This window comes from Leucopleurus acutus (genome assembly GCF_964270905.1).
Source record: "Leucopleurus acutus genome assembly, chromosome: 4".
Classification (NCBI taxonomy): domain Eukaryota; kingdom Metazoa; phylum Chordata; class Mammalia; order Artiodactyla; family Delphinidae; genus Leucopleurus; species Leucopleurus acutus.
This window is the reverse complement of record NC_139146.1, coordinates 62436297-62459629: the sequence shown is the minus strand read 5'-3', so window position 1 is coordinate 62459629 and position 23333 is coordinate 62436297. Positions and strand designations below refer to the sequence as shown.

The following is a 23333-nucleotide window of genomic DNA, read 5'->3' as shown; positions in this document are numbered from 1 at the left end:
ATCTGCCCATCCACCCATCCACATACCTCTATCTACCTACTTTTTTTGCTGAATTATTTGAAATCAAGTTGCAGACAGTGTTACATTTCACCCTAAATCCCTCTGCCATCACGTTGTAGGATTAAGGACTTCCTTCAACATAACTGCAATACCATGATCATAGCTTAAAAAAATAAACAATAAATTTGTACTACTGTCTACGCCATTTTCCTGTTGACCTCAAAATATCCTTTGTTGCTGTTTTAAAATTTTTATTATTGTTTAGAATTTGGAATCAGACTCCAATCAAGGTTTACTAACCAGATTTTGTTCTATTAGTTTCTAACAAAAGCCATTTGAAGCCACATTTAGCCAAGTACTGGGGGAGGGAAGGAACTTTTCTGGGCATAGGTAGTATGTTGAAATCTTTGTGTACTCGCCCCTCCCTGTTTTCCTCTCCCATGCTTAATGCCTGTCTCTGGATCCTGGGGTGCTCCTGCTGCCCTGAGCTCTCCATTTTGGCCAGATCCCCAGCCCCAGGGTACAGGGACCTCTTAGCCAAATGCCTCTGTGAATCAGGGGTTCATAGCCGGACATTGCTGATTTATGCATGTTTTGCTGGGGAAGCTTTCTGGGCCTCCATCTGTTCCCCTAGTGGTTTTTGCTGTCCAGTGTCAAGCGTTTTCCAGCATCAGGGAAGCATTTCAAGGAATTTGACAAGATAGAGGTAACTGAGTAGCTGTATACTTTGGGAGGGACTTTGTATCATGGGTGAGTAGACTCTGGGCAGGTGGGTCTGTCTGGATGTCCCTCCCTGCCTAGTCACAGCTGCGGAGTTGGGGAGGGTGGGACAGTAGCAGCTGCTTATCTGGGAGTCATTTGGAAGTTGGCAGCTGCCTGAAGTTCCACTACAAAGTTTAGCACTTATTTATACACTGACTTCCATTGTTTTCTGGTTTCCATATAAGCTCGTTTGTTCTCTTCATACATTTTAAGTTTTTAAAATTTGGGCAAATGCTGTGTCTCAGTCACTGGCGCTGGGGGAATATCTTAAAAGCTCTACGGTTTCGGTTATCCCCACAGCTAAAACCAGAAACAGTTTGGGGATGATTTTGTTTTGTGGAGTTTGCTTTGCATTCTCCCCTTTCATTAGTGTTCATAATTGATTTAAAACGTGTTTAAACAATTAGCTTAATAAAGGGGGTTGTTTTTCAGGAGCTAGTAGATCTTAGCTCTGCCAGGGTAGGATTGAGAGGCTCTGTCCTGAAACAGTATCTGCCTGGGTTTTCCTCCAGGCTCTTACCAGTTTTCAACCATGTGACCCTGGGCAAGTGACATACCCTCCCTAACCTCCAGCTTCTCTCTCTAAAATAATAGTACACACCTCATAGGGTTGTGACTGTCAGAAACCCTTGGGGCCCATGGCCTAAACTCTAAATATGTAGGTCCCCCTCGAGAGATCTAATCAAATATATTAATGATTTTGCAGCAGACTCAGCGGAATAGGGGTTGCAAATAGCCTCACGTCAGATCAGAGCAGGTTTTGCTACCAATGAATTTGTCAGATTTGGTTTTGCTATGAAATGAGGTATAAAACTTTTTGTTTCAGAGCTTTTTGGGTTTTGCCTTGTGGACATGGGAGGGTGGACTTGCGTTTTCCTCTCCAGTAGCATCAACCCAGAGTGAATGTGGATAGGGCTGGAAAAGGTTGGGGAGTATGGAAATTTGAGAACCAGGAAGGACATTGGTTTTAGCACGTAATATTTTTTTAAATGGTTAATAATTTTCTTTTCTTTTTTCAATATTTATTTATTTATTTGGTTGCGCTGGGTGTTAGTTGTGGCTCGAGGACTCTGTAGTTGCGGCATGCGAACTCTTAGTTGCAGCATGCATGAGGGATCTAGTTTCCTGACCAGGGATCAAACCCAAGCCCCCTGCTTTGGGAGCACGGAATCTCTTCCACTGCGCCACCAGGGAAGTCCAGCACAAAATTTTTCAGCTGAGCAAACCAAGGTGCAGAGGGGTGAAGGGACTTGTTTAGTATCACAGAGGTAGCTGGGGACAAAGCTGGAGGAAGAAAAACCCCTTTAGAGAAATGCATATCTAGCTATCTTAGTCAGTAATCTAAATCAAAAATAGACTACTTTTGGGTACTGTGATTTGAATGTTTGCTGAAAAAAAATAGGGTGTGTATCTGTGTGTTTAAAAGCAAGGTTCCAGCCAAGCTTAGTGGGTTATCTACTTACCAGCCAAGTCCTTTTCCCATCACAGAGTTGTTGGGTCACTGCTGGGAAACCCTAGCTTCTGAGAATGTACACCCTTTCCTGATAGGAGAGGAAGAATTGCTATCAGAACCATCAAAATGCTCTTGGCCCTGGTTGGAACAAAGCTGCTTGGGAGAAGTCACAAGGGCCTCCTTATCTGGAGTCTCAGGTTATTACCGTCATCCCCATTATGTGTATTTTAGCAACCCTCGAGCTATGCCCACTGGGTTTAAGGAATGCCATTTCTGCGCCATTTCTTCTCAGCTCCTCTGACCATTGGGGTCAGTTGGAAATGTAAGTATTACTTGGAATCCAAGTTAGAAAACTGCTTTTGATTTTTTGGGTTGACTTTGAGCCATTCCTCATACCTCTTCCTCAGTTTCTTGCTGTCTTAATGTTTTTTATATAACATCTTCTTTTGTGACTTTGTCAATAGGATCTTGGCAAAACACAGTACATAGTGGGTCTTCAAAATACGGTGAATTAACCAAACCTGGCTGGGTCTAAGAAAAACGCTAAGGATTTTGATACCGCTGGCTTTTGCTGGACCTGTTTTTCTTGTAATGTGGAGGGGAATCACTTTTATCAGTAAGAGCTGAGAACTGTCTGTTTCTATGGCTCTTGCTGTGTGCAGAGGATACTGGAGACGAGGTGATGGGCTTGTTTTGAAGAGGCTGAGGGACCCGAGGTTGTGGTCTGCATAAGGTGGGCTGTGATTTGGGAGTTGGAAGGGAGGTCAGAGAGGGGGGACAAATAGAGTTTTGCAGTTGTTCATCGGGTAAGCTGCTCTGAGGTCTGGTGGTGGGCATTTTCAAAACATCCTCCTTCCTGCTGTGCTAATTGGAATCCATAGTTTTGCGATGTGGGGAGCCTTTAATCTAAGTTGTGAAATATAAGAGCAAACCAGCATTTAGCATTTTAACAGAAGAGTTGGTAAATGATGACCTCAGCTCAGGTAAGAGGAAGCAGCGTCCAAGCAGGCAGGATCCAGACTGCCTGGTTTGAATCCAGCCACTGACAGGTAGTAGCTCTGTGACCTTGGGAAGGCTCCTTGACCTTTCTGTGCTTCCTTTCCACATCTGTGACGTGGGGAGAATACCAGTGACTATGTCATAAGTTTATTGTGAAGATTCACTGCTTGGCTTACTGCTGGATTGCAGTAAATGTGGTGTTGCTTATTGTTAGTAGTTACAGAGGTATGACAAATTAGTCTGAGCCAGACTTCCATCACTTCTGGAACACTCCCGCCTGATACCATCCCCTTCCTGCCTCTGGTTCAGCCTACTTTCCATTCTGACCCTGATCCCTCGTGTCTGATTCCCTTGGGTCTCTTATTCTCTTTCCTGCTCGGTGGCCCACCCTGCATGAGTTAACCCAGTTACAGGTTTGGGGTGCACATCTCAGCTGTGCCCCGAGTGGCCTTGCAGTCCTTTCACTGGCCTCTCACATTCCTTCTGTTTCTCCACTAAGCCTCACTGTCTCCGTCAGCCCCTCTTCTGCTCTGGCCCCTCTAGTTCTCAAGAAATGCCATCTCTCATCTTCAGGCATCTGTTTGCTCACCTTCCTTCCATCCACGTAAAGAACAAACTCATGGACACCCTGCCTCAGGATGAAGTATCTTTTTTCCTATTCAAATTTTTAATCCGTCTCCTTTTTGCTCCTTGGCTTCTTCTGCATGTAAATAAACACTTTGGTTTCAGCCACTTTAAAAAAATTCAAAACTCCAAATAAAAATTTCTTCCCTTCACGCTGAAAGTGAACTCCCTTACTCGTAATGCCCATAGTGGGCTTCCAGAAAGAGCAAACTGAGCTGTTTCTGCTCTTCAACGCAGGGAATCTAGCCTCAACTTCTGGTCTATGAAAAACTGGTCCCTCCAAGGCCACAAAGATCTCCTGCCAACCGTTTTTTCCTTCCTATTTTATTTTATTTATTTTTTCGTTTTATGTATGATGTATGTATGTATTTTAGGATTTTAAAGATTATTTTAGGATTTTAAGTTACTTCAAGAAACTATGGGGAAACAGAAAGGGAGCAAAGTGCAACAAGGGGAAAGTTAAAAAAATTTCAAGTTACTTTCTGATTCAACAACTAAAGGCTTTCTGTGTATTCTCTGGAACTTCTATGTGGCCCAATTTGTCTGAGTTTTTCTCAATACTCTTTCTAAATATTCTTCTTAGGGTGTTTCTCTATTTTTTTTTAATTGTGGTAAGAACACTTAACATGAGAATTACCCTCTTAACAAATTTTTAAGTGCACAATACGGTATTGTTAACTGAGGGCACAATGCTGTACAGCAAATATCTGGAACTTATTCATCTTGCATAACTGAAACTTTATCTCCGTTGAATAGCAACTACCCCCCCACCCCGGCCCCCGCCAAAGCTGGCTCCTGGCAACCACCATTCTACTCTCTATGAACTTGACTACTTTAGATGCCTCATGTAAGTGGAATCATGTAGTATTTGTCTTTCTGTGACTGGCTCATTTCACCTGGCATAATGTCTTCCAGGTCCATCTTTGTTGTCCTTTACGGCAGGATTTCCTCCTTTTTTAAAGCTCAATGGGATTCGATTATATGTATATGTCACATTTCTTTATCCTCTCAACCATCAGCGAACACTTACGTTGTTCCCAAGTCTTGGCTATTGTAAATAATGCTGCGGAGAACATGGGAGTGCAGCTATCTCTTCAAGATCCTGATTTCATTCCTTTTGGACAGATACCCAGAAATGGAATTGCTGCATCATTTGGTAGTTCTATTTTTAGGTTTTCTGAGGAAGCTCTATACTGTTTTCCATGGTGGATGTACCATTTTATGTTTCCTTCCTATTTTAGCTCCTCTCTCTTGAAGCATCTGACCTAGCTGACTGCTGATTCCTCCTGGAAACTTCTTCTCTGTTCTAAGGTAGAACCCTGGCTTCTCTTCCTCAGGTCCTCATGGAGTAGATCCAGTTGCTCAATGGATATTTCCATCTGGATGTCTCCGTGCTTACCTTTATCACTACATGTTCAAAACCGAACATGTGCTATTGTCTTCTCCACGCAAGTATATGAGCTAGGGCCCCTGAAACAAAGTACCACAAACTGGGTGACTTAAAAAGGAGAGATTTACTGACTCACTGTTCTGTAGGCTACAAGTCCAAGATCAGGGTCAGCAGGGTTTCTTCTCCTGAGGGCTGTGAGAAAGAATCTGTTCAGTGCTTCTCTTCTAGATTCTGACGGTTCGCTGGCAATCTTTGATGTTCCTTGGCTTCTATAAAGCATCATCCTGACCTCTGCCTTTACCTTCACATGGTGTTTTTACTTTGTGCTTGTCTATCTCCAAATTTCCCTTTTTTTAAAGGACAGCAGCCATATGGGATTAGGGCCCACCCTAATGACTTCATTTTATACCTTTGTAAAGACCCTATGTCCTAATATAGTCATTTGGGGTTAGGACTTCAACATATGAATTGGGGGTGAGGCAAAATTCAACCCATAGCACCATACAGACTTGATTTTTTTTCAGGTATTTCTCATCTCAATGAATGGCACCAATACCCACCATGTTACTCAAGCAGAAACTTGGGAATCATCCTTATCAAATCACATGCCTTTATATGAACCTAGCATCTAGAGCTTGTAGAACTTGGAGGCACAATTTTGGAATAGGAACCATAGCATCCAACAGGTTTACAAAGGGATCTGTGACTCCCAAATGGCTGACAACCTCTGCTCTGTATCTTTTTCTTTTTTTTAGCGTCTACCGCCTTGGTACACGTCATACATACATAAGAATTTTAGAAAACTACAAAAAGCATAAAAATAAAATTAATAATTATCCTATTATTCAATTACCCAGAATCACTTATTATTTTGGTCATTTCTCGTACATTTTATGCCTTCATGCATTTTTTTTTTTTTTACTAGTTGGAGCATACTGTATGTAAGATTTTGAATCCAACTTTTTAAAATTCAACACTGAATCGTGTGTTTCCATATCTTCACAAAATCTTCATAAATAGTTTTAAATGGTGTGTGTTATTCCATCAAATGGATAGATAATGATTGACTTAGATATTTTATTATTATCCCATTATCAAATATGCAGGTCGTTACTGTTTTTTGACTTTTATAAATAATGCTATGACAACCTTTACTATTAATTTGGACTCAAATAAATATTTTTTTCAGAATTCAGGTATGAGTCAGCAGGGGATAAAGAAAAAAGGTGGACACAGTATCTCTAAGCAAATTATTAGTGTAAATTGAAGGAAAGCTAAGCCTACCTCAGTTAACAAATATCTTAGGCGTTAATTGTGAGTAGTTACTTTGTGATTTAAAAGTTATTCTTAATTAAATTGTTGAGGTAGATCACAGTAGAGTCTCCAGTCAACATTTTGCTCTTCAGTGATTCTTTACAGTCTATAACAGGGTTGTACAATGATGGAAATGTTCTTCATCTGACCTGTCCAATATGGAAGCAATTAGCCACGTGTCACTATTGAGCACTTGAAAAGTGGTTAGTCCAACTGAGGAACTGAATTTTAAATTTTATTTATTTTTAATTGATTTAAATTTAAGTAACTATTTGTGGTTAGTGGTTACCTATTGGATAGTGTAGTTCTATCAAGGTGATGCCTAAACACTTTTATAGTGCTTATCTTTTCCTACATACCCTTTTAAGTGTTTTACATGTTAATGTATTTAATCCTCACAATGACTTTAGGAAGTAGTCTTCCAGTTACTATTGCTATATAAAAAATTACCACAAAACTCAGTGGCTTAAAACAATAACAATCATTTATTTTGCCTGTGAATCTACAGTTTGGGCAGGGTTCATCAGAAATGGCTCATCTTTGCTCCATGCAGCATCAGCTGAGGTTATAGAGTCTACTTCTAAGATATCTCAATAACATAGTTGTCATGTTGATGACTATTATTGGTTTTTCTTCTTGGGGGAGCTTGGGTTTCCTCACAGCATGGTGGCTGGCTTCCAAAAGCAAGTGTCCCAAGAGACAGGAAGTGGAAGCTGTCAGTTTCTTAAGGCCTGGGACTTAGAAACTGACAAAATATCACTTCCAACATATTCTATTGGTCAGGCAAAGCACAGAATATATCTTCAAGGGGAGGAGATATAGACCTCACCTCTCCATGGGAGCAGTGCCAAAGCATTTGGGGACATGTCTTAAAGTCATCATAGAAAGGTACAATCATTTTGATTCTGTTTTACAGATGAGGAAACTGAGCACCTAGCAGTTAAAAAACTTGCCCAAGGTGACATGCCTAGTAATTGGCCAAGCTGTTATTTATGCCAGGCAGTCTGACATTTTTTTTTTTTTTTTTTGCTGTACGCGGGCCTCTCACTGTTGTGGCCTCTCCCGTTGCGGAGCACAGGCTCCGGACGCGCAGGCCCAGCGGCCATGGCTCACGGGCCTAGCCGCTCCACGGCATGTGGGATCTTCCTGGACCGGGGCACAAACTCGTGTCCCCTGCATCGGCAGGCGGACTCTCAACCACTGTGCCACCAGGGAAGCCCTGACCTTTTTTTAACTACAGTGCATCTCTGTAATTCATGTTTCACTAATTTAGATTCATATCTTCTTCAGTTTTTTCCATGGTGCAATAATTATGAAATTAAATGACTGTTAATATGTTTGTAAACCACAAACTGTAAATACATAGTATTTGCAAGGGTTTGCTAGATGTCAAATTAATGATGAACACACATTCTCAACCACCTGATTCAGGAGGAGCTGTTTGGCTCCAATTTGGAGCCCCTCTGCTTTCATCTCTGTTTCTACTGCTTCCCAAAGAGAATTTATTATCACCTCCAGATTGAAACAGACCACGATTCTGAGTAAAACTCGTTCAGTCTTAGCATGTTGCCTGCTTTACCTATTCCTGTTGCATGGCATATGTGTTTTTAAAAAGGAATTAATAAATAACACACTTAGAATTATAAAAGGAGTTGAATATTCTGGGTTTTAATGAAAGTAAGTCTTGAGGTTAAACCCTAATTTAGATGATATATTTGCATATGTTTAGGGAAGTGTGTGTGTGTATTCTCTTATTTATTTATTTATTCATTTATTAATTATATTGATTCTTGGAAGAGAAACCAGAAAAAATATATAGATTATGCCAAATTCTAGAGGTTGCACGATAAAATAATGAATGCAACATTTTACAAACCTGTGAAACCAGCAATTTCCTTTCATGTCCAAAGATAATGGATAGTTCCATGTGAAAGTGAGAGAGCCTTTTGTCCTGTGGCCTCTGTTTGATACTATTTGCTGCAGTAAAGAAATGTGGTCACTTCACACCTAGATTTGTCCCCATGTAATCATTACAACACGGGTATTTTTTGGGTTTTTTTTTTCATCAAAATACTCTTGAGAGAGTTTATAGTTAAATGCATCTAGCTTTCCAGTTTCTGGGTTTCTCAAGCAATATGTGTGAATCTCCATGGTGTAGAAAAGTTTATTACTTCAGAATCTGAGTATCCCAAATAATGAGACTTCACTTCAGTGAAATCCCACATTTTTCTTTAGTCCACATCCTACCTGACCCACTCCTTTGTTTTTGTTTTTTTAAAATATTTATTTATTTATTGGGTTGCACTGGGTCTTAGTTGAGACAGGCAGGCTCCTTAGTTGTGGCATGCACGTGGGATCTAGTTCCCTGACCAGGGATCAAACCTGGGCCCCCTGCATTGGGAGCGTGGAGTCTTATCCACTGTGCCACCAGGGAAGTCCCTTCTCCTTTGTTTGATAACTCCCTTCTCATTTTATGTGTGTGAACTGGTATTTTGTTGATTTTCCACACAGTCGGCTCTTTCTCCGTTATCTTAACTGGCCGTATCTTATGATTGTACGAGCCGGGCTCACTGTTTTTCCCTCTCACTCCTTCATAGAGGTGACTCAGTTCCCCATATATGGGAACTCCTTGGGAGCCTACGTAGCATGCTCTTGGGCCCAGATATCCAGCTGCCTCTGGTGTAAGTCCATGTGGCATTTTGACTTGTCCAAAAGCAAATGTCTCCTTCTTTCCCAAAGATGCCCCCTTCCCTGCTGCCCCATTTTTGAAATCATAAAATAGGTCCCCACTATTACTGTTTCTTTTAGTGCCCCATGCATACCTTCCTCGGCCTTTCTCCCAATCTCTCATGCCTGCCCAGGTGTTCACTTCTTTAGTGCCTATTTCCGATACTACCCTACAAGCTCCAAGATGGCGTTGGTCATGCTGTGTTATTTTCCACTCTCTCTCCAGCTCCCAGCTGGTGCTTTTCGCATAATGGTCATGCCATAAATGCTAATTTGGGTTAGTAAACAAATAAACAAATGCATGTGCTTCCATTTTTATGTTTGTATCCCTGGGCCAAAACTTGATGCCGTCGTGGATTTTTCTCTCTTTTTTCATACACTAGATCTGTCAGTTTACTAAATCTTTCTGGGACATACACTCCATGAGGACAGGGATCTTTGTTTTGCTCAGGGGTATGTCCCAGATGCCTGGAATGGTGCCTGGCATGTAGTTGAGCCAAGCTGAGCATTTACTATGTTGTAGAAATGGTTCTGGATGTTTTACATGTATTAATTTATTTAATCTTCATAACAAGCCTAGAAGGGTGGGTAGCTACTATTAGTGTGCCTATTTTACAAGAAACCAAGGCATGGAGATTAAGTCATCGTCCAGCGTCACACAGCTGCTAAGCGGTAGAGCCAGGATGTGACCACACTGTCTCCTGAGTCTGTGCTCTTAACCACTAAGTAGTCTGCTGTGATACGACCTAGTGATGGTGTGTTTGCTCTGTGTGGACCCTTCACTGAAACTCCGTACATTCACTCCACGCTGTGTAGGTACTCTTTTAGAGGAAGAAGCAGAGGCTGGTTTGGAGAGGATTAAAAAAAAATTACCCAGGGTGGGACCCAGGTGCTGAGTAGCAGGGACAGGATGGGAACTCAAGACTGTTTCAGCACAAGCCTGTGTGCCTGTCCTGCCAGACCTGCCAGTCTCTGCGTGGCCCGTGGTTTTGGAAGCAGACTGACATTTAACAGGAACATTTCCCAAGGTTGTCAGAGTTTCCTTGTCCCCAGTAGACGTCTGATGCAGCTGTGCATGTTTCTTCCTCAGACAATGATGGCAGCCGCCCGTTACACTCCAGAACTGAGACGACGCCCTCGCCCACGAACAATGGAAATGGACACCCAGAATACATTGCGTACGCGCTTGTCCCTGTGTTCTTCATCATGGGTCTCTTCGGCGTCCTCATCTGCCACCTGCTTAAGAAGAAAGGTTATCGTTGTACAACAGAAGCTGAGCAAGACGTGGAAGAAGAAAAGGTTGAAAAGATAGGTAAATCCCCTGGCTTCTTTTTATGGGAATGTGAGTGCAGACGATTTTTAAATCAGAAACCAGTAACGTATATTTTCCATCTCTATAAGGCAAATGATCCATCTTTTTTTATATATTGACATTATGTAAATGTAAAGTGTACAACACGTCAATCGGATACATTTGTATATTGTAATATGATTGCCATTGTAGCGGTATTTAGCACCTCTATCACAGTACGTAATTGTCATTTCCTTTTAGTGGCGGAAATCATTAAGTTCTGGTCTCTTAGCAGGTTTGATGATTACAATACAATATTGTTGCCTATATTCACTATACTGTGCATTCGATCTCTAAGGCTTATTTACTATTTGTTCTAAGTTTGTACCCTTAAGCAACATCTGCCCTATTGTAATCGAAGGTGGTGTCTGGCTGCTCGCTGCTCAAAAGCCAATAATAAGGCCACGTTGGTGGTTTATTTTGGGTGCTGGCAACCGGGGGGTGAGGGGGGAGGGTGAATGGACTCCTTTCCAAAGGCTGACTACCCCTCGCCCCCGACAATCAGGGGGTAAAAGAGCTTTTATAGACGAAGGGAGGGAGCTACATGAAGAAACAGCACAGTCAGCTCTGACAGTCATCTTGAAATTGGTCATGTGGTGGTCTGACCAGTGTCATCTTGATTGCTTTTTTGTTTTGTTTTTTATAAATTTATTTATTTTATTCATGTATTTCTGGCTTCCTTGGGTCTTCGTTGCTGTGCGCGGGCTTTCTCTAGTTGCAGTGAGCGGGGGCTACTCTTCGTTGTGGTGCGCAGGCTTCTCATTGCGGTGGCTTCTCTTGTTGGCGGAGTACGGGCTCTAGAGCGCAGGCTCAGTAGCTGCTCAGTAGTTGTGGTGCACGGGCTTAGTTGCTCCGCGGCATGTGGGATTTTCCTGGGCCAGGGCTCGAACCCGTGTCTCCTGCATTGGCAGGCGTATTCTTAACCACTGTGCCACCAGGGAAGCCCATCTTGATTGTTTTGTTTTTTTCGGTACGCGGACCTCTCACTGTTGTGGCCTCTCCCACTGCAGAGCACAGGCTCCGGACGCGCAGGCTCAGTGGCCATGGCTCACGGGCCCAGCCGCTGCGCGGCATGTGGGATCTTTCCGGACCGGGGCACGAACCCGTGTCCCCTGCATTGGCAGGCGGACTCTCAACCACTGCGTCACCAGGGAAGCCCTTGATTGTTTTAAGTGCAGTTAATCTTTCCAGGGTCAGTTTTTTCCCATTTCCTTGAGGCCAATTCTCAGAATTGTGGCAGCTTATGTCGTGGTTACAGCCTGGTCATCATGTAGTTAACTTCTTCCACTTGGTGGGGCTTTCAGTATCTACAAGACAGCTCGCAGGATGCAGCTCAGAATATTATCTACAGCCCTTGAGAAGGAACTAGAGGTCCTTGCTTTAGCTTGAGTTTGCTTAGTGACTATTATTGTCTTGTCCTGCTTGACTGCTTTTCTCTGCTTCTGCATTTTCTCACTTCTCTGATTAAACTTATTCTTTGGCTAAAGTTTTTCCACAGGCAAAAGGCAGGCAGAGGACGTGGGCGTATAGACCACGGGGCCCTGCTCCATTTCACTCTCTCCCCATCCCTTATGCCCTGGTAACCACTCTCTATTTTTACAACTTTGGCTTTTTTAGTTTCCACATACAAGTGATAACATACAGTACTTGTCTTTTTGTGTGTGTGATTTATTTCACTAAGCATAATGTGCTTAAAGTCCATCTGTGTTGTCAAAAATGGCAGGATGTCCTCCTTTCTCATGGCTGAATACTATTCCATTATATATATATATATATATATATATATATATATATATATATATATCTCACATCTTTACCCATTCATTCCTTGATGGGCAGTTAGGTTGTTTCCATATCTTGGCTATTGGGAATAATTCTGCAATAAACATGGGAGTGCATATAAATCTTCGAGATCCTGTTTTCATTTCCTTTGGGAATGGAATGACTGGATCATAGGGTACTTCTATTTTTAATTTTTTGAGAAACCTCCATATTGTTTTCCACAGTGGCTGCACCAGTTTACACTCCCACCAGCTGTGCAGAAGTGTTCCCTTTTCTCCGCATCCTCGCCAACTTTTACAAAATGATCCATCTTAAAGGCAGATGGTGTGGTGTAGTGTCACTGTAGATTTCACAGGAAGCACACCTAGAGTTATAAACCTTGCTTTCATTTATTAAATACCTACTAAATCATTTACTCTTATTTGCCTTGTGGCCTCGGGCAAGTTACATATGTTATATATGCTGCTATGTATAATTTAACTTAAATTTAATTTCATTAATTTAATACTAATTTAATTAAAATTTTAATTTAAGTGAGAACAGTAATCTCCACCTTGTAAGATTATTGTGAAATTTATAGAGAATATATATTTGGTGTTTGTCACACATGGCCACTCAGTAAATATTAACCCTTACTATTATTGAATTAGATTCCAATAAGAACAATGGGAAAACTGAATACGTCTCACCAGTTTTGTGCTGTTACTTTTGCTGGGGGAGTTCTATCTTAAATCTACGAGGTTAGAGTCTATGTTTATTAAGTAAGAGGTTGTGTGAACATTGCAGTGAAAATATGGCAAGAGCTGGTGCTTTCGTATTGACTTCAGACCGTCTCAGCTTTTCCTCTTAAAGTGGAGTTGCTGGATTGTGTTTGGAAAACGCTGAGAGATGAAATCCTGTTTTCTCCACAGATGTACTTTCCAACCACCCTTTAGGGCCTTGGGGAGTAGTAGGTAACTCTCCTTATCCCTTTCAGCCTCTCAAAGGATAGTTTTTGCAGAAAGGTTACAGTTGGAGTAGGTCAGCCTTCAAGCCGGCCCCAAGGGCAGAGTGCAGGAGCTTCTTCATTCCTTGCCAGCTTGCAGCCCTGTTGGTTTTTCCCACCCCCACTGACCTTTGAGCCAGAGAGAGAGCACGGTCGCAGGATGAGTCATGTTTGAGCTTATGAGCAAACCAAGGCTGAGTGTTTGTCAACAGAAGGCGGGGCCTCCCCCTCCTCCTTCCTAGATGCTCTGTAGGTCGGCTTAGCCATTAGCAAGTGCACTGTGCAACCAAACGTGTATTCACGAGAGCAAGCAGCTTGGATGGAGAAGACCATTTTCCAGATACACGGGTAGGACACCACACACCTTGATTCATTCTTTGCGAGCTAGATAAACCCTCCCTCTTCCTTCCTGTGTTATGGAAGCAAATTATAAGGATCAGTTTCAGAATGGAGATTTGATTCTTTTCTTTCAAGGACTATCCTATGTGCAGAGTCTCTCAAAGTAAACTGAGTCTGTAGGCAATTAACTGCGACCAACATTTAGATCATTTGGAAGTACATTTAAAAGAAGAGTCTTGTAAAAACACAGATGAATAATTACCCAATTTTTTTTTTTTTTTTTGCGGTACGCGGGCCTCTCACTGTTGTGGCCTCTCCCGTTGCGGAGCACAGGCTCCGGACGTGCAGGCTCAGCGGCCATGGCTCACGGGCCCAGCCGCTCCGCGGCACGTGGGATCTTCCCAGACCGGGGCACGAACCCGTGTCCCCTGCATCGGCTGGCGGACTCTCAACCACTGCGCCACCAGGGAAGCCCAATAATTACCCAATTTAAGAAACGAATTAATTTTCTAAATTTATATAGTACATCTGCAATTAAAATAAAATCCAAGAAGTTTTTCTTTTAACTGTCTTTTTTCTTTCCATTTCCCTTAAGGGTTTAACAAAACGATGAGAGAGAAATAATAGTTTTAAGGACTGATATAGATACATGGAATTGTTGTTTTGGAAACTGAGTGTGTGTTTGGACTTGAGATCGATGGACAACTCTGATACTTTTTATGCCTCTTATGCCAGGGAAGTCACTGTGTGCTTTCAGTCAGGCAGCTTGGGGTTAAATGAAGAAAGCAGAGCTCTTAGCACCATGGGGATCAGCTGAACTTTCTGGACACTGTTCAGAGAGGTCTTGGTCTCTAAGACTGCACGTCTCGTTGACCTGATGCAAGTGACCAATTGTAACCTGTCCTCCCCTCCCGTTTCTCTTTCAGAGTTGAACGACAGTGTAAATGAAAATAGTGACACCGTTGGGCAAATTGTCCACTACATCATGAAAAACGAAGGTATGGTTGTTTCAGTGTCCAGAACAATTCAGTATTGGTAGGTTTTATTAAAAACCTGCTTCAAAGAGTCATGATTTGTATAGATTGTCCTGGCAATGTTTCTGAAGTTATTGACACCTTTTACCTAAGCTCACAAATAGCTCAGCTTCCAGCATTATCTGACCAGGGGAGTTTCATAGGAGTGTTTTCTAAGAGTCAGTCATCGTAGAGTCAGCCCCGGAGGCTTACCTTTTATTCCTGGCCTCATCTCGATTTGGGGAAAGTCATATTACATCATGGCGCCTCACTTTCCTCCTCTAAAATAATATTTACCGCATAGCATTGTTGTGACATATTGCACATAAAGTGCTTGTATAATAAGCACTCAAATATTATCTATTCCTTTTTTTGTGCTTTTAAACATATTGTGGTAAAATACGCATAACGTAAAATGGACCGTTATACCCATTTTAAAATGGACAATTCATTGGCCTTGAGTACGTTCACAATGATGTACAGCCGTCACCACTATCTAGCTCCAGAACTTTTTCATCATCCCAAACTCTGTACCCACTAAGCAGTCACTCCCTAATCTCCATCCCCTTTCCCTTCATCCTCTGGCAACCCCTCCTCTGCTTTCTGTCTCCATGGATTTGCCCATTCTGTGATCTATTCTTAAGTGTTAAAACTTTTAAAAAGTCTAACCTTTATGGCTTTAAGCACTTTTTTCCCCTCTGAAATGTATTCTAAACCCCCATCTTCCTAATCTTCCCCATCTTCCTAAACTAATCAGGATTAGTTTAATCTTGATTAGATAAATCAGGGTCATTGTTTTGAAGGTGATTGTCTCCATAAGATTCCGCACCCCGAGTGACTTTTGAGGTGTGTGGCGCTCCTACCCACATACCTGTGAACTAAAAACGTCACCTGTCATGTCAGTAAACAAAGGATGTTGCAACCATCAAGCCATCACATCTGCCCCAGCGGGGCACCCAGAGGAGACTCAGGGTGCACAGGATACTGGCCCCAGAGGGCTGAGGTGCACATCAAAGGAATGACTTCAGTGAACCCAGACTCTTGCATCTTCCCGTACATAGAAAAGAACTACATTCCTTAACTCGAGATGTCTGGTTTTCTTTAATTAATGTCATCTTTTGATGTTCCGACTACCTGGTCTTTGTTGCAAAACCCCCTGTATATCTGGGGTTGCCTCTCCAAAGCACTCCCTCAGAGCTGTCTGAGACGCTGTGCCCCGGCCTTAGGTCCTCAGATTTGTCCACTGAATAAAACATAACCTCTCAACTTTTAGGTCGTGCATTATTTTCAGTCGACATCTCCAGTATCCGCAGATCTCCATACTTTGAATTCTCATGAGAATTTAAAAGAAAATGTTTTCCTTGGGCTCTGTCTGTGCCCTGGTCAGTGCTGACACATGCAGCATGCACTGCTGCACCTGAGCCATTTGTCCAAAAGTAGAAATACCTCCGTGCTGCTCAGTAAATACATGCTCTTCCATCCCCAGCCGCTCCCCGGGGCTCCTCTGCCCCCATATCCTCACTATCAGCTGGAGCATCTGCCTGGCCCGGGCTGCTGGTCAGTTGTTCTGACTAAGAGAAGCAGCAATTTCACATGATTCAGCATAGTTTTCATTGTTCTTTACAGAGTGGGTTTTATATATTTGGCATAGATCTAGGTGCATTATGTGCATAATCTAATCCTCAAAATATTCTTCTGGAGTTGATATTATTATACCCATCTTACAGATGAAGAAAGGAATACTCCAAGTGGTTGGTCACATGGTTAAGGAGCAGCCTGGCCCTACCTGGGTCTCTTTCATCTATACAACATTGCCTCAACTCTCTTCTACTTTGTAGCTTTCAGTTTCTATGGGATGGAAAACCAGATAGCCAAACTTAATAATATGGTGTTTAAAATAACAAGACAGCAATCACTTGGATTTGATGTCTGTTTTCTAAAGACCTTCGTTCAGGGAACAGTATTTGGTGATGCTATCCTTGAGGACTCAGTGGTGCATATTTCTTTCACATAAAAAAAGTGGATTTTAATTTGCATAAGAAGTACACAAATATGTTCTTGGCATAGAAGCTCCAGCCATGACAAAAGTGCACAGGGTAAGGTTGCTCCTGTACCTTGTGCTTTCGAAACTGCCTTCAGGGCTTTGGGGAGCTTGGAGGCATTTGGGACCTGGGCTTCTGAGAGCTGGAGTGGTTGCTGAGTTAGTGAGTGCTGCATGAGGGGGTTACTGACAGGTGAACTGGTTGAAATAAGTCAGCTGTGAAAACTTTGCCGGGGGCTGCAGTTCTCGTGTATAACTTCATAGTAGACACTGAGTGCTTGCTATGCGCCAGGCTCATTCTAGGGGCTTTCTGGGAACCCTGTGATTCAGATACTTCGTTCCCAATTTACAGTTGAGAAACTGAGGCCCACAGCACTTAACTAACTTGCCAATGTCACCCTGCTGCAAGTAGCAGACCTGAGATTTGAACTCTAGCATCTGACGTCAGAGTCTATACTTACCCACGTGCTGTCACTGCCTCTTTCGTGGTAGCAGGAAAGACGGATGATAAACTTCCTCCTTTCAAAGAGACAACGTATACAGCTGGGGTGTTTTATAGAACTCTTAAACATTAACTCATTAAATTCTCCAAACTACCTTATGAGGTAGATCCTGTTATCACCCCATTTTGCAGATGAAGAAACAGAGGCCCAGAGGGTAAGAAAATTACCCAAGGTCACACAGCCAGCATGTGGCAGGATGGTGCCAGCAGTGGGCCCCTTCTCCTAATTACAGCAGACGAGAAGCCTTTGGGTCCTTGGAGCAAGCAGACTATATAATTTCCTCACCTTCCACACTCACAGACTATAGGGCTGTTCTTTTCTTTTTTAATTATGTCCTTTTCCTTTCAGAAAGTAGCCTTTTGGTTTCTGCTGCCTTGATTACCAGTAGGTATGTTGGAATAATACCAAGGCACTGATTTCATTCTTTCTCCTCTGCTCCCCTGTTCTTTCCCTTCTGTCTTTCTTATTCTTTACCCTCTTCCCTGTCAGGGCCTTCATCTGTCTGCCTGTGATTTCTCCAGTGACCTGTGAGGAAGGCTGGGGGCTCTGATCCTTTGTGTGGCCTTGGTTCTCCTTGGCCACCAGGAGATATCTGATCTCACTGGACACCCCTCTTCCAGCCGTGGCCCTCTCTAGCTTCCAGCCTGTGCCAAAACAGCAGCTGGGGGATTAGATACATACTTGGGTCTCTTACCAGTTGATAACCTAGCTTTTTTAGTTTGCCTTTGAGACTTAAATTCTCTATAGAACAAAATGTATTTTTCTTTTCTTTGTCATTAACAGACTCTGAACTTAATATCAATTAAGACCTCCCTGTTGAGGTTAATTTAACTATTTAAAAAAAATTATCAGCACACTATAACATAATTTTTCTTTAAACATTGAAGAAAAAAGGAATAAAATTGAGTACAAGCCATTACCATTTTTCCATGTTTATTTATGTTTTCTTTGCCTATATTTACATATTTTAAAACATTTGCAGTCACGATATATGACCCGTCTTCTGCTTTGCATTTTTAATTTGGCTAATGGGATAATATTTCACCTGTACTCATGGTGACATTCTTGTTTATGGTTTAAACCTATCATGTCTTGAATGTTGCAAATCAAGTCTTGTTTAGATAAATAGCTCTTGAAGGATGAATTTATTGGCTGGCCTGCAGACTGATTATTTTCCCCCTAATCCTTTCTAAATAGAGCTGAATTGAAGAGCGTTTGGGTCTTCAATTCAGTGGCCTCTGTATGGAAGTTTGGAAAGTACCTGCAACTCCACTGTATGGAAGTTTGGAAAGTACCTGCAGCTCCGTAGCTGAGCTTCTCTGCCAGGCCCTGACACTGTCTGAAAACAGCAACAATTCAGAGCGTTGTGATTACTCTCCAAGCGCCCTGGTTATGGTTATTCACACTAGGCAGAGAGAGGGATCCCTTGGTGACATTCTTACCTTGGGGCTCAATTTGTGTGGTGGCAAAAAGGATTCCTTCATAAACTACCATCACTACTGAGTAGATCTCTGGAACTTGCCATAATGGTTATGCAGACATCCTGTGAACTGTTAAACTACTCATCATTTAGATAGAGACTTGGACATTGAAGGCGTAGGTCGGGGTGAAAAGCACCCACCCCAGAGTCAGATAGACCAGGGTTTGAATCTAGCTCTGTTTCTAGCTGTGGGACTCTGGCCAGTCAGTTACAGTCTTTAGGCCTCAGTGTCTATCTTTAAAATGGGGATCATAACTCTGCCCACTCTTGGGGAGAATCAAACATGATGGGGTCTGTAAAGCTTTTAGCCAGTGACTGGTACATACCAGGATCTTGCCTTGACTGTAAGGGAAAACTTTGAAAAGAGTAATAGTGGGAGAGAAGACAAGGCATTTTTCTTGTCTGATTTTGACTGGTCTATGCATATTATCAGGCAGAAATTCAGGAAAGAAGAGAGGAAGCAGTTTCTGGAAATTACTGCCCACTGGAAAATTTCCCCTGTTCTTGACCGGCTTTGCTTGCCCTGTAATTGACTCCTCCCATCCTTTGGATGCCCATGAAGGGAAGACTAGTTGGACAGAATGTTGACAACTGTAGGAGAAACCATCTTTTGCAGCGTTTTGGAGTTATGAGTAATCACAAGGAGGAGAAATATATTCATTAGAACTTAATTGGATTATTGCTATTTTACAGCCAAATTAAAGCATGTGTTTATGTGCTAATGGTGGTGTTCTGTTAGAGTTTTCTCATCACAGGAAACCAAAAATGTTCCCAAGGGTTAGTTTACTGAGATTTACTCCCTGGTATAGATTGCAGGGTAGACTAGAGACAAGGACGTATGTGCGTGTGTATGTGTGTGTTGGTCTCGCACACCCACCCTCAATGGGTATGAATGATCAAAACTTGAGTCTACTCTTAAAGCATCACTCATAGCAAACAAAGGGGTTGTTTACTATTGTTTCTAAGAAATAAGGGCAAGATACAGGAATACATGAGAAACAACACAAGCCCATAAAAACAAGTTTTAGTAATGATTTTAATATATTTTCCTAATCTCTCTGGCAGCATTTTATCATCTGATGTTTCTAACAGAGGTCATCATTTTGATCAATTAATTTTCTCAGGTGCCTATTTAAACTTCTGTTTTTGAAAAGCTCATTCTTATAAGTGAATGCTATTAGTGTTATCTTTGTTTTTATACCTTTTTTGTTGTTATTTTTCCCTCTTTTCTGTTTATAGTTTTGAAGTTTAGTAAATGATGGCAGAATATAAATCTCAACTGGCAAATTATTGTGTATTCCCTAAACTCTTTATCTGAAAGAAAATTATTGTTCTGAATTCTTAGAATTAGTTAAAGGGAAAATGATGAGACTGTACCTAAATTTGTCTTACAGAGGGTAATGTGCCTTTTTTGTCATGTGGGAAAAGATACTGCTGATCCATTTCAGCACTGTTTCTGTAATGATAAGAGTCTTATTTAGATCAAAACTTGTGTTTGGATATGCATTTGTGCATCTTCACAGATAGTCATGAAAGGCAAAGAAAATATTTCTTTTTGAAAAGGCTGGTATGCTCCATCAATATGTCTTCAGAAACCCCATACATTTGCAAGGGTTGTGAAGGGGAGAAAATTAGATTGTAGGGGGCAAAACCCCCTTACTATTTTATATGTAAAACACAGATATGCGTCTAGTACATAAACGTGTATATCTGCAGTATTATAGTTTCATGGGAGGGTGATTAGGAAAAAAATGTAAAAAAAAAGCCTTCTGGGTGGAGCAATAATGAAAAAAAGTTGAAACACTGGATACATCCTTAGCTATTAGCACTTAAAAGCAGCAGTGTTGAAAATAGAGTTAATTTTCCTCCTCTCGGATTTCATCTGAGATGATAATGTTGGTGTTGGCTCACATGATAAATAGTGATTTTTAAATTGTTTCATTGTCTCTGGGGAATTTGGTGTGGTTAGTCCTGAGGACAGTGCTTTAAAAATCAATGGGAATGGGTCAGGAGTCGGTCATCACATCTGGCCTTGCCCGGAAATACCCAAGAGAAACTTGACCATTCACTTCAGTCTTTTATCCTTAAGACTTTTCACCCTACAAAAGACGAAAAGAACATGTGTGTCTGTGCATGGCGGTGGGGTAGGCACCCAAGAAGCTTAGATTCAATTTGCTTTAGTGGACAGCCTAGGCACCCCCTACAAATTTGGATTTTTTTAAAAAAAAGTTAACATTAGAAGTCTAATTTAACTGATGGGTGTGACCAACATTTGAAATTTAAAGCTATCTGGCTAGAGTTAAGGTCTTGTATGGTCTGAATGGCCCACCTAGAAAATTAATCCTTTCTCATCCCTGGTTCTATGTGGGATAGACTTGATACTACATGGGTATCCAGAATTTAGAGCTAATTCATTGAGCATGTATAAGGTATTAAAATACAGGTCTCTTGAGACATACATTTTATGACATATTTAGCAAAGTGAGTTAAATTCAGTTTCCTTTTGGTTTGAGAAGGGGAGAAAGATATGGCTTCTATGTTATATTGCTAATGACGTGTAGGAAACAAAGCTCTGTGGTAGATCTGCTTTCCTTTGCATAGATTCTCTGTCACTCTCCCTAAATTCCTGCGTGGTGAAAAGTATTGGCAGATGGTGCCACATCTGGGTTTTTCTTGGGAAAAACCCTCCCTTCTCCAGGGCCCCAGGGCCTCATTTGTGAACTGAAGGAAATCAATTAGGTGTTTTCCAAACAGTTTTTCTGATATGATAATTCTATGATCACTCATATGATTGATTCCATTTTAATTCTTTTTAAAAATTAATTAGTTTTTGGCTGTGTTGGGTCTTCGTTGCTGCAAGCGGGCTTTCTCTAGTTGCGGTGAGCAGAGGCTACTCTTTGTTGTGGTGCGTGGGCTTCTCATTGCGGTGGCTTCTCTTGTTGTGGGGCACGGGCTCTAGGCATGCGAGGTTCAGTAGTTGTGGCACGCGGGCTTCAGTAGTTGTGGCTTGCGGACTCTAGAGCGCAGGCTCAGTAGTTGTGGCGCACAGGCTCTAGAGCGCAGGCTCAGTAGTTGTGGCTCACAGGCTTAGCTGCTCCGTGGCATGTGGGATCTTCCCGGACCAGGGCTCAAACCCATGTCCCCTGCATTGGCAGGCGGATTCTTAACCACTGCGCAACCAGGGAAGTCCCCCATTTTAATTCTTGACCTTCTTTTTTTTCCTTAGCAAATGCTGATGTTTTAAAGGCAATGGTAGCAGATAACAACCTGTGTGATCCTGAAAGGTGAGTGCTTTTCCCCTGATTTTATGGGGCTTTCGTTTTCAGTTATCCGCTAGAGCAGGTTTCTGTACTTTGGCACTATTGACATTTGGGCCAGGGAATTCTCTGCTGTGAGGAACTGTCCTGTGCATTGTAGGACATTTAACAGCATTCCTGGCCTCCACTTACTGGATGCCATTGTCCCTTTCTCCTGCTGTGTGACATCCCAGAACCAACGCCTCCACACACTGTCAATGTACCCTGGGGGCGAAGTCGCCCCTGGCTGAGAACGGCTGCATTAGAGAACGGTGTGGAGAGGGAAGAGTAGCCCTGGAGCTGGGGACCTGGGTGAGTCTTACCTCTACCACTTCTGGATCCCCTCTTCTCGGGCAAGTTAACCGACCACCCTGAGCTCAAGTTCCATCATCTATAAACTGGAGATAACCACTGTACCAACTTAATTGGAATATTATGAGGAATACCGAATACCTCGGGCATCGAAAGACCTCTATGAACAATGATGATTAAACGAAAAACCAGGCTGGTTTGGGGGCACCTGCTAAGTTCTGTTCTTGTATTACCAGTTTTAGGTTACGGTGGTTGAGTATCATAGTCCTTCCTAATTAATTACAGGTAACTGTATTTCTATGTAAGTTTTCATGCTTCATGGAGCATTTACTGAGTGCCTGCTGTGTGCTGGGCATGATGCTGGAGCCGGGCCTTCACAGATCCTTGCCATGGAGGACGAAGTCTAGTGGGGAGTGGAGACAAGAAGCAGGGGCTGCTTGTAGGCAGAGAAAGTCCAGGACAAAAGGCCCGGGAGAGTGAAAGTGTGGGATGCCTCCGGGTAAGGTTCAGTCTGGGGTGGCCCGAGTTCATGCTATGGACAGAAGCAAGAAAGGCCAGGAAGGCAAGTTGGGTTTGAGTGACATGGCAAGGAGTTTGGACCTTTTCCTGTTTACTCTGTGGGTGGTACACCCAGCGCATCTTAGCTATTTCATACATGTTTGTCAAACTGGCCACGTTAGATCTGCATTTTAGCGAGGTGACTTAGTGCCAGAAGGCCAGTGAAAGGAGCTCTGGTGGTGTAGTTTATAGAGACATACGAGCTGTGGTTTCCGCCACACTCCAGCCCTGACCACAGACTCCTTGTGTCAGGACCATGTCACCTCATCGAATCTTTGCCTCAGTCATCTTAGGGCATCCTATAGTCCCTGTCATTGGGTTTTGTGTGCAGTGTGTACTAGATAAACGTTTGTTGAATGAATGTTGTTAAATTTTTTTGTCTACTTTTGAAGTGGGCAAGTGGG

General features: G+C 42.3%; 1 protein-coding gene across 2 annotated transcripts in view; it reads left to right on the top strand.

Annotated features, from left to right (window-relative positions):
* Positions 1-23333, top strand: part of RELL1 (RELT like 1) — a 61679-nt gene that overhangs the window by 19528 nt on the left and 18818 nt on the right. Inside the window, exons 1-4 of one of the 2 annotated variants that reach the window (XM_082838658.1) lie at positions 628-706; positions 10360-10581; positions 14653-14724; positions 21990-22047. In XM_082838658.1, coding sequence (XP_082694784.1) covers positions 10476-10581; positions 14653-14724; positions 21990-22047 — 236 coding nt within the window. In that variant the 5' untranslated portion in view covers positions 628-706; positions 10360-10475. Of the gene's footprint in view, positions 1-627; positions 707-10359; positions 10582-14652; positions 14725-21989; positions 22048-23333 lie in introns of those variants that run through there. The other variant, XM_082838657.1, reaches the window with a different exon arrangement.